Source organism: Protopterus annectens, chromosome 8.part0, assembly GCF_019279795.1.
Source record: "Protopterus annectens isolate FY-2018-M chromosome 8.part0, PAN1.0, whole genome shotgun sequence".
NCBI lineage: Eukaryota > Metazoa > Chordata > Ceratodontiformes > Protopteridae > Protopterus > Protopterus annectens.
Genome location: NC_056741.1, coordinates 1,238,412,237 through 1,238,427,692, shown reverse-complemented (window position 1 = coordinate 1,238,427,692; position 15,456 = coordinate 1,238,412,237). Strand labels below are relative to the sequence as shown.

Below are 15,456 nucleotides of genomic sequence, written 5' to 3'. Positions count from 1 at the left end.
CCTAGCGAAAGAACCCCCCCCCCCAATGAATGTTTCATATGAGAGGTATACCAAGAATGACCTGTTACACATAGACTCCAGCCTGGGAAGCTCCTGGATATGTTGGAGAGATTATAGCTCACAGCTTGACATGGAATTTTTGGAAATTCCTAGAGAACAAGGCAGGGCTCAGTTGTTAGGGATAAAGTACCTGGCTGCTGTGTTCCTCTTGCTAACACCACTACCTGTAATACAACAAATAGTTTAAAGAATGGATCAGTAAAATAAATATAACAAGTACATAATCACTGTGCACTCAATGTATATCCAAACCTGTAAGCCTACAAATGTCTAGATACACATCCCAAGCTATTAGGTTAAACAAAGCTGATGTGATATGTTTTATTATCTAGAACCAAGCATAGTGACATTTGGGTAACAATTTCCAACATACAGAAATTTCAGCAATCACATTCAGATTAATACAGCTTTCTCACATTATATTCCAATGCTTGCAACAATAATATCCAATACAGATCAAGAGTAACATTTTACACAAAACATCAACTTTTTTTACTACTTGAATCATTTTTCCCCATTACAAATTCCTTAGTATTTCTCGCGCTCCTTAGAAGTATTATGTAACACTTTGGGAAAAATAAGCATGACAGCAAACCTAGACTGGAGCATAAAATAGCAAATATTTCTACTGCAACCATATACTTCCCACGAGTGCTAAGGTAAGCAGGAATGAATGATAGCCAAACACTTACAAATATAAGCATACTAAAAGTGATGTATTTTGCCTCATTAAAACTGTCTGGTAGCTTTCTTGATAGAAATGCTACTATGAAGCTGATACTAGCCAGAAGACCCATGTATCCCATCATGCACCAGAATGCGATGAGTGATCCTTCATTGCACTGTATTATTATCACTCCTAGTTGTAATGTCATGTTTTTTTCTGGAAATGGAGGTGATATACTTATCCAAATGATACAGATCAGGCTCTGACCTAATGTACAGATGAGGACCACAGAATTTGGTACCCTTGTGCCAACCCATTTTTTTAGGTTGTTGCCTGGTCTTGCAGCTCTGAATGCAATGACAACCATTATGGTTTTTGCCAAGATACAAGAGACACACAGTGTAAAAATGATACCAAACACTGCTTGTTGGAACATACACATTAATTGATTGGGATAGCCAATAAAAATTAAAGGACAGAGAAAGCAAAGGACAAGTGAACACAGGAGAAGGTAGCTCAGTTCACGATTGTTGGCTTTCACAATTGGTGTGTCCCTTTTCTTTAGAAAAATAACAAGGATGCCAGTAGGAATTGGTGCACTAAATATAACTGCACAGATTAAAACCACACCCAGTGTCTCTTCATAGGACAGGAAGTTCACAGATTTAACAAGACAAGTGTCGTGTCTTTCATTAGGCCAGAAATCATCCTGACATTTGAAGCACTCTGTGGAATCTGAAACATACAAGTAAATAAATTATGTTACTATAGAGATATAGATTATTTGTAAACAGAGACAATGTATAATAATTCTTATACAAACATGACTAGAATATTAATTAAGACTGTCAGTGATGCACAATAGAATTCTTTTCTCCCCGACTGTGTAACATTCCATTTTCTGTTAGAACTTCCTCAGCTGCTCCAGTCCCTCAGTAGAAGCAACAAACAAACGTTTCGCATGAATCTACATAACTCAATCTGACAGTTATAGTTATCCACATTTACTTACAAAAGGAAGCTGTCAACTAGTACAGGCCATCTAATACCTGCCGGACTACAGGACAGACTTAATTCTAAAACAACATGCCCACAAATATGACTACTGTAATAATGACATGATCTGTCTGACTGTATTATTGCCAGCATTGACATCTTTGTTTGTCAGGTCACATTCTGTGTGATATTAAGGATAAACGAGAAATGGAACATTGGACTGAACCACTTTTTTTCTATACCCAAATAAAATTATCAAACCAAACAAAAATAAAAATAAATGTAAATAAAAAAATAAAGATAAATATAAAAGTAAGTAAATATAAATATATACAAAAATCCAGAGTGGTCTTAAAGTCAATGGATTTAATTGCAAAACACATGCACAAAACTAAGCATTTTTGTCCCAATAACAGTACAATAAAGGACTTCATCAGAGTTTAACAAGCAAAGTCAGTTACTTTCAATTTATTTGTCCCTCAACCAATCAAAGCAGCCGGCCAATGAACAAATTAAAAGGTAAAACAGTTAAAATAGTTAAAAACAACAGTGAAAAAGGCAAAAATATATCTGTGTATGTCTAAACATAATTACATTTACTTTGTATTTAAACGATATAAATTCACAATAATTACAGCCTTAGACCCTACTAAAAGTAGATACAAAATCTTTAAAATATTTGAAGTTGTATCAAAAGTACAAATAGAAAAGTACATATTAAACCTTGAAAGCCTTCTGATTTAATACACTAATTAAAGAAACACAATAATTTAAGCCAGGATCATTGTTGGCATTAAACCATATCTGCCAACTAACTGATTTGATACCAACAAATCATTAACATCACCACTCCTCACAATTTTAATAGCACTGACGATGACAGAAAAGATATACTTTTTGAAATCAACAAATAGAACTAATGACTGTATAGAGCATTGCTCCTTTTTCTTTACTTCATATCACATAAGTGTTCATAAATTCTGTCCCTAAGCCTCCTTTAAGTTTTTCCAACATAGAAGGCTGAACAGAAGATGCAAGTAGCTAAATATACCATAGGTGTTACAGTTACATATACCTGCACAATCTGTGGTCCTGTCATAACTTTTCAAACACATGTATGGGTCATTATTGACATACCTACAGAATTTACAGCATCCACATTTAGACATATAGCTGTTTACCTGACTGTGACTGATTCTACAACAATCTGGATATACAAAGCTGATATAAGTATACTTTTCTTTACATTTGTTCTGTTTCAGTGATAGTTAACAAAACTGTACTTCATTCATTTATTTGTTTCATTGAATATTGATTGAATATTGGTGGTCTCTCTCTGCAGTTTGCTTGCTTTTCCTCCCTCCCACCCAAGTGTTCTTCTATTCTTAAACTTGGGGGCTTTGGAATCCCCATTGTAAATTTGTTTTTGGACACTCCTCCCAGCCCCATCTAATTTGCTCACACAAATGAGTACAGTGAGATCATTCAGGAAGAACTACCCTTTGCTTCTTTGATTTTGGATACTCCTCCTAGTCCCATCTAATCAGGTTTGTCTACTGTGTACAATGAGAGCATTTGGGAAGGCCAACACCCTTAGTTTCTTAATCTTGAATTATCTTCTGCTTCCTCCCTCTCCACTTAACAAAAATAAATTGCACTTTATTCAGTTGCTGTTACTGCAACTGTGTTCTTCTGTTTCCTCCCTCTCATAGGTTCATAGGTTTATAGGTAGGTAGTAGGCTATTGGCCCTAGGGTCTATATGAGCCTAGCCAAAAAGGTACCCTGGCTTTTGCCACCCAAGAAAATTATTTTCCTGTGTCCCTGTCAAACAGAGCCCCAGAAGTGATCCATGGGGTGAATTTCCTATTTCCCGTCCAATCATCAAGATTTATCTTGAAGAGTGCTAATGGGGAGCTTTGTTTGATATAGCTAAGTAGTTTGTTCCAGAGTATGGGAAGTCTCTGGGAAAGGAATCTATCCCATTAAGCATGTTCTGTTTATTGTGGTGACAAGGTTTAGGTACCTAGAGCATGTAGCTCAGAGGGATTGGGATTTCTTTAAGTGGAGCATGTCCAACAGCTCTGGGTTTGACATAGTTTTGTATATTAGGCAGAGATCGCCGCTGAGGAGGCAATATGCAATGGAGTAAAGCTGGAGTTTTTGAGATGGTCTGTGTAGGGCATCTGTTTGAGGCTGGTAATCCTCTTTGTGAGGTATTTCTGTGGCCTTTCCAGTTGTTGTACATGTCTTGTGAGGTACATACCAAAAGGGACATTGTACTCTATAATGGATCTAATGAGTAACGAGTAGAGGGGAACAATGACCTCTTTTTTCCTGTTTGAGAAACCTTTTGTGATGAGGTGTGCTATATAGAAGGATTTCCTGACTGCTGTGACGATGTGATTATCAAAGGAGACACTACCGTCCACCTGTGTCCCAAGGTATTTTATTACACTTTCAGTGTTAAGTAGACTACCACCTGTGTGGTAGCTCATGGGTACAGAATGTTTACCAAAGGGGATGACAATGCACTTTTTGGCATTGAGCTTGAGGCCATGGCTTTGACACCAGGCATCTCTCTCAGTGAGGCCCTTTTGTAGAATGTCCACATCATTAGGAGTTTCGATTATGGCTCCTAGTTTGCAGTCATCTGAGAACTTCATTAGCCAAAGATCTTCTGTGTTAGCCTGTACTTCAGAAAATTAGATACCAAACAGGAAAGGACTCAGGACTGAACCCTGTGGTACAACACTTATCACTGGTCTGAAGTTGGATTTGGAGTCTGCTACTTTCAAAGTGTGGGTTCTGTCAGTGAGCCAGTTGGCAACCCATCTTGTGACATAGGGATTTATACCTAGTTTAGTGAGTTTATCTATAATTCCAGAGTGGGGGATGGTGTCAAAATCCTTGGCAAGATCTAGATAGGCTGTGTGAACCACCTTACCCTCGTCTATGGCTTTGGTGACTGCTTCAAAGAAGTCTATCAGGTTTAGGAGACATGATCTTCCTTTTACAAACCCGAACTGGGTGGGGTCCAGAGTTTGGAGATTACCAATGTCTTTGTTTATACGTTGCATGATGATACATTCCATGGCCTCGCAGACCAGGCTCGTTAGGCTAATAGGGCTGTAGTTCCCAGGGTCTGTGGTGGCTCCCCTTTTGTGGAGTGGGATAACAGTCACTGTGTGCCATTCAGTGGGCATAAAGCCTGAGGTGAGGCTATGATTGAACATGGTGCTTAGGAGGGGTGCCAGTTCATTCTGTAGTTCATGTAGAATGCAGCCTGGGATGTTGTCAGGTCCCATGGATGCTGTGCTCTTAGCTTTGGAGAGTGTGGTTTTTACCTGTGCAGCCATGATTACAGGAGCGTTGCATTCTTCTGGTATAGAGATGGGCCCTTTAGGGGTTGAGAGAGGGGTAAGGTTAGCACTGAACCTATCTGCCAGGATGTTGGCAATATCAGTTGGTTCTGTATATTTAGTGCCACTGTGCTGTAACTCAGAGCAGATCTGAATATTGCCATTGAGATTCTTGACATAGCTATAGAATGCTTTGTGGTTGTCTTTAGAATCAGTGGCAATTTTGTTTTCGTACCTAGCTTTGGAGGATTTAATGATGGATCTCAGCTTCTTACTGAGGTTGACCAGGGAGTTCCTCCAATCATGGGATTTTACTCTTTTTACAACAGTTTCTTTCTTCTGTTGTAGAGTTTGTTTATGGCAGGGGAACCACCAGACTGGCTTCCTTTTTTTGGGGGGATAGCATCTTGGTTCTGTTAGGGATAGCACAATCCATGCACTTGTGTAAGTGCTTATAAAGTGCATTTGTGTAGGATCCAGCAGTTGTACCTCTATTGTCCATCTGCATGATTGTCATGAAGTTTGCCACTTCTGTCTTAAGAAGTGTGAAGTTGGCTTTGGAGAAATATTTTACTGTGGTTTCCCTAATAGGGGGGTGGAGGCAGGATGTGGATGTCTAGGGTGATTAGCTTGTGGTCGGATCTGACCAACAAGGAATTGACCTCTGGAGTGGAACACCAGTCACCCATGTTGGTAATGACCAGGTCTATGATATTGCTGCCTCTGGTGGGGGTGTGGATAAGTTGATCCAAGGCGTTGGAATTTATGAATTCCAGAAAATGTTGAACCATAGAGTTGGTACATGAGTAGTTTTCCTAGTTAATGGTGGGGTAGTTGAAATCACCCATTATTAGGGTGTTGGGTTGTACCCTAATATTTTCCAGTGTATCAAGAAATGATGAGTGGGAATCCTGGGGCATGGTGGGGGATCTGTAGCAAGGTACAATTTGGATTGCTGTCTTGCCCAGAGTTAGTTGCACTTGGATAATCTCGGCTACATTATGCTGAACAGCTAGCCTGGATGTGTGGATATCCTTAATGAATATGGACATGCCTCCACCCTTAGTGTTTCAGTCCAGGTTAGGTGGCCTGGTAATGCAGGGGTGCTCTCTGGAGCCTTGAACCAAGTCTCTGTCACTGCACAGATGTCGAAGTTCTCGATTTTAAGGAGTGCCTCGAGTTAATGTATTTTGAGGTTTAGACTTCTGGCATTGAGTAGCATTACCCTCAGATTTTGCTTGCTTGTACCTGTTACAGTGGTGAATTTGTCATTTGAACTTTGCCTAAAAAAAGGCACTATAGGGGTGACAAGAGCCTTAGCCAGTATCCGGAATCCCAAGGGCGACAGATGCAGGCCATCTCTGGCAAAGCATCGTGGTCTGTTGATCATGTCATCCCAGGCAGAGAGATAGTGGATCCCCTTAGAATGACACCAGAAGCTTAGCCAATTGTTGAAGTCAATCATTTTGTCCTTGTACTGTGGTATCATTCTGGGTGATGGTGGGATGCTACAAATGGCTAGGGTCATACCTGCCTGGGCTACAAGATCAGAGAGCTCCTCCATGTCTCTTTTCATGTAGTTCAGGGAGGTACATCTCAGGTCATTCACACCAACATGGACAATGACAGAGTCATATTTGTACTTGTGGAGTGACCTTAGTGCGTGCATTATGTGGCAGATCCTGGCACCTGACAGGCAGCTGACAGTAACTTTCTCCTTGTTTAGCCTGGTTAGTGGAACATCAGTGTGCCTGACTATAGAGTCACCTATGACTAGAGTGTTGGGTACGTTGTTATGCCTTATGGGTTGTGGTTGAGTGGCACACTGAGTTTGTGGGCTATGTGTCACTTGGGTTGTGTTGGGGGGGTGGAGGTTGCTTGCATTTCTGCTTTGGAGGTCTCTGTTGCTTGAGCAGATTTTTATTGAGAGCCTCCGTGAATGTAGGTGTGTGTTTTGTGTTTGTATGTATCTGTTTTGGTGATGTAGGTTTTGAGGGACTATGTGATGAGTGTGGTGTGGTGCAAGTGTTTACCTTCTCCTCTTGACTGTCTAGTCCAGTCTTGGGTGAAGATAGCTTTGCTTCCAGTTTGGCTATACAAGTGCATCTCTCACAGGTTGTAGTGTTGGGTGGTAAGAGGAGAGGGTTGTCTGTGTACATGAGGCAATTGCTGCATTGCCCCAAGATGCCCAGATTCATCAGGTACACCAAATATATACTGCTGCAAAGTCAAAGGTACAAAGCACAATGAAAAAGTTGAGGTAAAAAACACACACCTTTATCAAACACAAAGCTTTCAGGTACAAGACCCTTTCTCAATGATAGACACAGGTACATTAAAATCAGACATTAAATACACACCCAATACATCACGTGACCCGCAGCCATGGTCATGTGACTAATGCATCAAAATAATTACATTACTTATAATTTTAAAACATAAACAAGTAAAATTAGATAAAATTCATACATACATATATTTGCTTACTTTTGTGTACTTATATTTACATGCACACATATATACGCAAATGCATTACCTATGTTATTTTAACTTAGTGTGTTGTATTTTTATTAGAACAGGTTTTAAGGAAACATCAAAATTTAATCCAGGGGATATATTAGCTGCTAGCCTTACTATCCACTCGTATTCTTTATTATCTAAATGATTACATAAGTCCCCTCCCCTGATAGAGCTAACAACACATTCTATTACTCTAAACTTGAAACTGTGTGTAGAGCCACAATTTGAAATATGCTTAGATAGAGCATTAGTCTCACTCTCCTATACTTGATTTATGTTCTATGATGCGTTCCTTAAGTTTTCTAGTCGTCTTGCCGACATAGAAACAAGCGCATGCCTCACACGTTGCCAAATAAACAATGTTACTTGTCATATGAACGCATCATAGAACATAAATCAAGTATAAGGAGGGGAGTGGAGACTAATGCTCTATCTAAGCATATTCATCAGGTAGACAGGAAAAAACACCAGGAGCTGACCCTTAGACATGCCTGGATAGGTGCTTATTTATGAAGTACTAAAAACTGTTTTCCTCTAGATAAGTGAGGAAGGTTGAGTGCTGTAGTAATTTGTAGCTTATTTAGTGCTTACAATGAGTTCTGAATAAGTGCCAAGCTCAAACAAACAGATTTGAGTGCTAAAACTAAACAACTGGCTAGTTTTAAGGGAAAATTTAAAGAGCAGACTTTATGGCGCAGAGAATAATTTAACTCTAGCTAAGCAGCGATGCATAAAGTGTATTTTTTATATAACAGTAGCAAATGAGCAAACTGATTTAAACAAATTAACCAATTTACCAATAAAAAGCTAAAAACTGAGCCCCTTTCCATATGTCTTCAATCAGGCAAGTTCTAACTGCACACTCCTGCCACTAGGGTGCAGGGGAAACTTCTCCAAAAAAAGATGGTCTGGATTAGTGCTCAAGTTATACAACCAAAGCTAGATTCAGCAGGTCTGAATTTAGTATATGCTACAGCAAACAAGGCATACTAATTTCAGAAAGAAACAGTTCAAATAAGCAGGCACAATAAGCCTTTATCCAGAAACTCCCAGCTGAGAAGGGCATACTCTACCCTCTACTCACACAAGAGTGCAGACCACACCTTCTTAATGTAAAATAACTGGTCCAAAGCCCAAGTGCTTAAACCAGAACTAATACATTTTTAGAATAACAGACACTAAGCCTTCAATCAGCAACTCACAACTTAGAAGGATGTAAGCTACCTGTCCTGCCACAACAGTGCAGACCACAAACCTTAATGTAAAACAACTGGTCTGAAGCCCAAGTGCTTCAACCACTTAAAAAAATGTTTACACTTTATTCAGCTGCTCTTACTAACTGTGTTCTTCCTACTTTGTTACCTTATTTTGCTTTGCTGTGTGCTAAGTGTTCAATTGCTTTTATTCCACTGCATTTATTACTGCTTGTTAGTAGCCTGATTAAATGTATTGGCTATTCTAAGCATCTTAGTTTTGGTTTTAGCACTTCTGCTTCAGGCCAGTTATTTTACATTTAAGAAGGTTTTTGTGGTCTCCACAATTGTGGCAAACCCTTATCAAAACCCTTTCTCCATAAGTCTGCTCAAGTATTCAGAGCACTGTGTCTGGACAATTCCCATCAGTTTCTCCTGCCAGCCTGGTCACCATTGGCATCCTGAGACAGTGTAGCAATTGGCTCATGTTCACTGACAACCCTCTTCTCCTAACACATTATTCCTCTGCATCTACATCAGTAACCTGGAATCCATTCTCTCTCTCACGCCACAGCAGTACTCCTGACAAAGAGGAGATTGCCAGCACAAACACCACACCACCCACATCACATAACCAAGCACAACACACACACCTATGTAGGGGTCCTCAATAAAAACTTACATAAACAGCAGAGACCTCCAAAACACACTCACAAACATTCCTCACACATCACCAAACACATCACACACAACAGACAACACACCAGTGTCTCACAAACACAACCCATAAGGCATAACAATAAACCAATGCAGCCCATAAAGCATAACAATAAACCAAACATACTAGTCATTAGTGACTCAGTTGTGAGACACATCAATATCTCCCTCACCAGGCTAGACAAAGAGAAGGTCATGGTTGGTTGTTAGTCAGGTGCAGAATCCACCACATCCCCCATAGACTTAAGTCTCTTCAGAACAGGTACAATTATGACTCTGTAATTATCCATGTTGGTGTGAATGACTTGAGACATACCTCCATGGACTATGTGAAGAGAGACATGATTGAGCTCTCAGAGTATGTGTCCCAGCCCAGGCAGGTATGACCCTAGCCATAAGCAGCATCCTACCTTCACCAAGAATTATACCACAATACCAACAAAAAATAATTGACTTCAACAATTGGATTAGTTTCTGGTGTCTTTCCAAGGGGATCCTGTATCTGTCTGCCTGGAATGACATGTTTGATAGGCCTCGATGGTTTGCCAGAGATGACCTCCACCTGTTACCTCTGGGATTCTGAATCCTGGCCAAGGCTCTTGCCTCACACATTGTGCCTTTTTTAGGTTATGTTATCTTCCAACATAAAAGATCTGTCAAAAAGCAAATTGAAGGTCATGCTGCTTAACACTAGAAGCCTTAACCTGAAAATGCACTCACTGGAGGCTCTCCTCACACTGGAAGATGCCGATGTCTGTGCAGTCACAGAAACTTGGTTCAGGCTGCAGAGAGCCCCCTGCCTTACCAGGCTATACCTCATTCCATGCATTCCGACCCCCCAAATGAGGTCAGGAAGACTAAGGGTGGTGGAGTCTCTATCTTCATTAAGGACAGGCACACCTCCAGACTGGTTTGCCAGCATGATTTGCTGGAATTACTTCAGGTGCAGATGACAGTTGGCAAGACACCCATCCAAGTTATAGCCAGCTATAAACCCCCTCCATGACTCAGGACCCACACTCCTCCTACCTGGACCTACTTGATTCCATCAGGGTACCCCCTATCACCCTGATCCTTGGTGAATTAAACTACCCCACCATAGACTGCATGAACTGTTCCTGCACTAATGCACTCACCCAATGATTCCTTGACTTCATCAGTTCTAATGCACTAGACCAGCTCGTCCTATCCCTCACAAAGGGGAGATAACATTCTGGACTTGGTTCTCACCAACATAGATGACTGCTGCACTACTCCCATAGTATGTCCTTCCCTGGTGAGATCAGATCATCATTCTGTGTCTTTCAAAGTTTCTATCCCACCCAACCCCCCCCCCTCCCAACCGTAACCAGGCTAAAACACTTTTCAAAAGCTGAACAGAGCCTCCAAAGGAAGGGTATCAGTAGCTTCACACCACCGACCCCCCTCAGAGGATGCAGACAACTATTCAGAACAGTATGCCAGTACAGTATGCACGCACCTGTACAACAGCATGGACTCAGCCATACCCAACAGAAATAAAACCTGTTCCTCAAGGAAACAAAAACCTATCTGGTGGGCACCCTCTATCAACAGGCTTTACAACAAAAGGAAGAAATTGTTTTCCAAGGGTTAAAAGAAACAAATTCCAAATTGGAAAAACTCCCTCCTCAGCCTCAACAAGCAAATTAGATTACTGGTGAAAACCTCCAAAGCCAGTTATGAATTGAAACTAGCCTCTGAAACAAGGGGAAACCACAAAGCCTTCTTCAGTTACATCAGGAACCTCCATGCCAAAGCCCGGGTTTGTTCCAAATAAGTACTTAATGGTACCACTTACACTGATCCTGTTGACTTAGCCAACCTGCTAGCTGATAAGTTCAGTGCAAACGTCACCCCTCTATCTCCCCACAAAGGCCCATTTGACATCCCTGATACTTGTCCCACACCTCACATGTCCATAGATCAAGTGTTAAAGGCCCTGTCCAAGCAAAGAACACAGCTTCCATGGGACCTTATAGTATCCCAGGCTGTATTCTGCACCATCTCCAGCAAGAACTAGCTTTGCCATTGAGCAGCTATTGAAACACAGCCTAAGTAGAGGCTTCATTCCAGCAGAGTGGAGAATTGCCATTTTCATCCCCTTGCACAAAGGTGGTGCCACTACTGACCCTTAAAACTATTGTCCCATTAGCTTGATGAGTCTGATCTTTAAAGACATGAAGCGTATTATTATGGATCTCATAGACAAGGACATAGACAATTTCCAAGCACTTGACCCCACCCTGTTCAGATTAATCAAGGGCAGAACTTGCCTGTTGAACCTGGTTGACTTCTTTGAGACTGTCACCAAGGCCCTAGATGAGGGAAAGTCAGTACATATAGTCAAGGCCTTTGACACAATCCCCTGCTCAGACATCATTGAAAAGTTATCACAACTTGGTGAAATCCCTATCTTATCAGGTGGGTGGTCAGTTGGCTCACTGATAGGACCCACAAGGTCAAAACAGGTGCCGCCACCTCTAACAGCAGAACTGTCACTAGTTGTATTCCCTAGGGATCTGTTCTGGAACACCTACTGTTTGGCATCTACTTCTCAGAGGACCAGGCAAAGACAAAAGGCCTGTGGTTGACCAAGTTTGTAGATGACTGCAAGTTGGGTGCTGTCATTGACTCCTCAAATTATGTTAACATACTGCAAGAGGGTCTCACAGCAACAAATGACTGGTGCCAAAGTCATGACCTTAAGTTAAATGCAAAAAAATGTATTATCATACCAATTTGGCAAAAACATGGTCCCTACTAATTACCACATCAATGTCAACCCCCTAAGCACACAGCCTGTGATGAGAGACCTGGGTACACAGGTTGACAACAATCTAACATTCGAGCATTATGTAGCAGTAGTGTTCAAAAAAGCCTTTTACTTGGTTCATCTCATAAGTAAAGGGATTGCATCCAGAAAAAAAGAGGTTATTTCCTCTCTGTACTCCTCCCTCATTAGGCCAATAATTGAGTATAACGCCCTGTTTGGTTTGTACCTCTCCAAACACCTGCACTAACTGGAAAGGCTACATAAATACCTCACAAAGAGAATCCATGGCCTCCAAAACATGTCCTATGAGGACAGGCTCAAATCACTATCACTCTACTCGGTATCATACAGATTGCTCAGAGGTGATCTGTGTCTCGCCTACAAGGCAATATTGGACCCTGCTCTACTAGAGATGCTCCTTATCAATAAGTTTAACTCCTCACACATTACTCACTCAAAAGGCCTAAATCTAATATGCAACATCAACAAAACCTGCTTGAGAGACATGTTTGTCTTCGAGAGGGTACCCCGTCTGTGGAATAGACTTCCCATACATGTCAGAGTACCTTGTTGACCCTCTTCAAGTGCAACCTTGATAAGTGGATGGGAAACCACAAATTTGTCCCAGGGGTTCCACCTGTGTCCCTCATTAACAGGGGCAACAGGTGTTGACCGAGGTTTCTTTTTTGGGGGATAAACTCTTGGCTAGGCTTGTAAGGGCCTCAGGGCCATTAGCCTGGTAACCTCATATGATCCTATGATCTTATGATCTGAAATATGTAAATGAGCTCATAGCATGACCTCTCTCAAGGTAATTCTTGATATTTTTACCCCTACTGTAAATGATTTGGGGTCATTCTTCCAATTTCAACTTTAGATTCTTAGTAAATGCTAAATCCAAAGTTCTTTTAAGCATGCTAACTATCCTGGGGCACCTCTTTTATAAGGAATAACCAGAGCTCCCCAGTTTTTAAGATTGCTCCTACCTTTCAACTGCCCATGGGCAATGTTGTTCCCAGCCAAAATAGGTGACAATTTTGACCTTCTCCCATAAAAGTTTTATGTTTCAACATCTTTTAATAATGGAATGGGATAGCCTCTATCCATAAACATGCTAATCAGTGCTTTAATTTCAGAGAAAAAACTTCATAATTAATCATTCTTAACAATCTCACCATTGGCTCATTAACTATATTTCTTTTTTGCCCTTTCACTATATTTCCTTTTTGGTTGGGGGGCTGACAGCTATGAAAATGTAAATATGAGTTCAAAAAAGTGTCCTTACAGAAAATAGTGGATATGAACCTATGAGTAAATTTAAAAATATCCTATATAAGATTCACATCTAAATAGTCAATTTTCCAAAATTGAAGGTGTAAGTAAAATTTAAAAAAATCTGAAATTTGCCAACATAGTCAACAAATTATAATAATGTATTTATACTCCCTTTCCACAGGATAAGAATATTATCCAAAAATCTGAAATAGGCATACATGTTTTCAGTCATCAACCAAACACACGTTGCTTTTCCCATTCATCCAGGACAAAATTAGTATAGACAGGGGCATGTCTGGCACCTATAGCTACCCATGCTGTCTGACCAAATTATTCTCCTTCAAAAAAAAAAAACAAAACAAAACAAAAAAAAAAAACAAAGTTGTTCCTCAGAACAATGTCCAAAAAAAATCATACAAAACTAAAATTTTTTTGTTATCGAAAAATTTGCCATCATCCAAATAGTTTGCAATGTATTCAAGACCAATGTGGTGCAGAATAACAGAAAATAACTTAATTATATCAATCATTGTGAACAATATGTCAACTCCAAACTGAAGACTGTTTAACATCTTGAGTAAATGCCAGGAATCATGCAACACATGCCTCTTTTCCTCAAAAATACATTTACACTGTAAATCAATATATGCAGCAAGAGGTTCCATCTTGGACTTACCTGCAGCAACAATAAGCCTTAAAGGGGGGGTGTCATTAACATCCTTATGTATTTTTGCAATCCCACATACCAAAGGGATTAAGGGTTTTTCAGTCATGACAAAGTCATATGCATCCTCTGTAATAATGCCCTAATTTACCATGTCTAAAAAACAATAATCGATCTTTGCATAAGCAATGTTGACCACATTTTTGAAACCCTTTCACAGCTGTTAGAGTTATTCAAAATTTCAAACATTTTGGTACAGTAATCAACATAATCCATAATGACAACATCCCCACCATTGTCGAGTTTCACAACCCCAATGTTCTTGTTGCACATAAGGTCTTTTAATAAGACTCATTCTTGTGCTGTAAGGTTGTCAGGCCAGGAGCCATTCCTATAAGAGATAAGTCTGATCTGCTCTTCACAGAACTTTTCAAACAGATAACATAAGATGTGAAGGGGGTCTGTACATACTCTTTCTCTTCATTACATCTTGAGAAGGAGTAGGTAAATCATTACCAAAACACAGTCTCAAATTCAAATTGCAGGTATATAATTTAAGATTAATTAATTTTAACACTGGGACAGTTTTAAAACACAGAACAAAAGTAAAAACTTTTTTCAAGAAAAAAAGTGGCCTTCATTAATGTCAAGTTGACTTAAATTAAAAATCCTAAAACTGTTCAAAGTGCTGTTTAATACTTCTGTAAAGTATCTAACCCAGACAAATTACTCACAGTCATTTCCTGTTGTCCTTCCTTTTTTCTTTTTGCTGATGTCTCTGTCTGTTCAATTCCTGATAAAACAGTACCGGTTTCTATTGGTTCACTATCCTTTCGAATCTCCGAATCTCCACCGGGCCTAAAAAATCTTAAGTTTCACCCTCCATTGTGTGGAAAGGTTCCTTATTCAAAAACCTTGGTGTCAAAAACCACAACATTCTTATCCTTCTTCCTGTTTGAGGTGTTTGACAAGGCAGGTGGCATTGGATAAGCCTTCTTAAGGTCTTACTCAGTTTTCTCCCTCCAGAACATCTTTTTTATTTTCTTTCTTTATTTTGGACCATAAGCCTATTATTTCACTGGAAGTCTAAACTGGTAACAGTTCCTACTCTCCTAATTTCCTGGGTTCTACTTGTAAGACAATTTACTATTCGATGAGTAACACATGGATTTACATTTAACTGGCAGAGTTTATTTAAAATGTTCAAGTG

General features: G+C 40.0%; 1 protein-coding gene across 1 annotated transcript; it reads right to left on the bottom strand.

Moving 5' to 3' along the window:
* Window positions 1-542: 542 nt before the first annotated feature.
* On the bottom strand, window positions 543-14,355 carry LOC122808447 (vomeronasal type-2 receptor 26-like). Its single transcript, XM_044079409.1, has 2 exons — window positions 14,259-14,355; window positions 543-1,462 (listed from the first exon to the last, which is right to left on the bottom strand). The coding sequence occupies exons 1-2, from the start codon at window positions 14,353-14,355 to the stop codon at window positions 543-545; spliced, it is 1,017 nt and encodes a 338-aa protein (XP_043935344.1).
* Window positions 14,356-15,456: the final 1,101 nt, after the last annotated feature.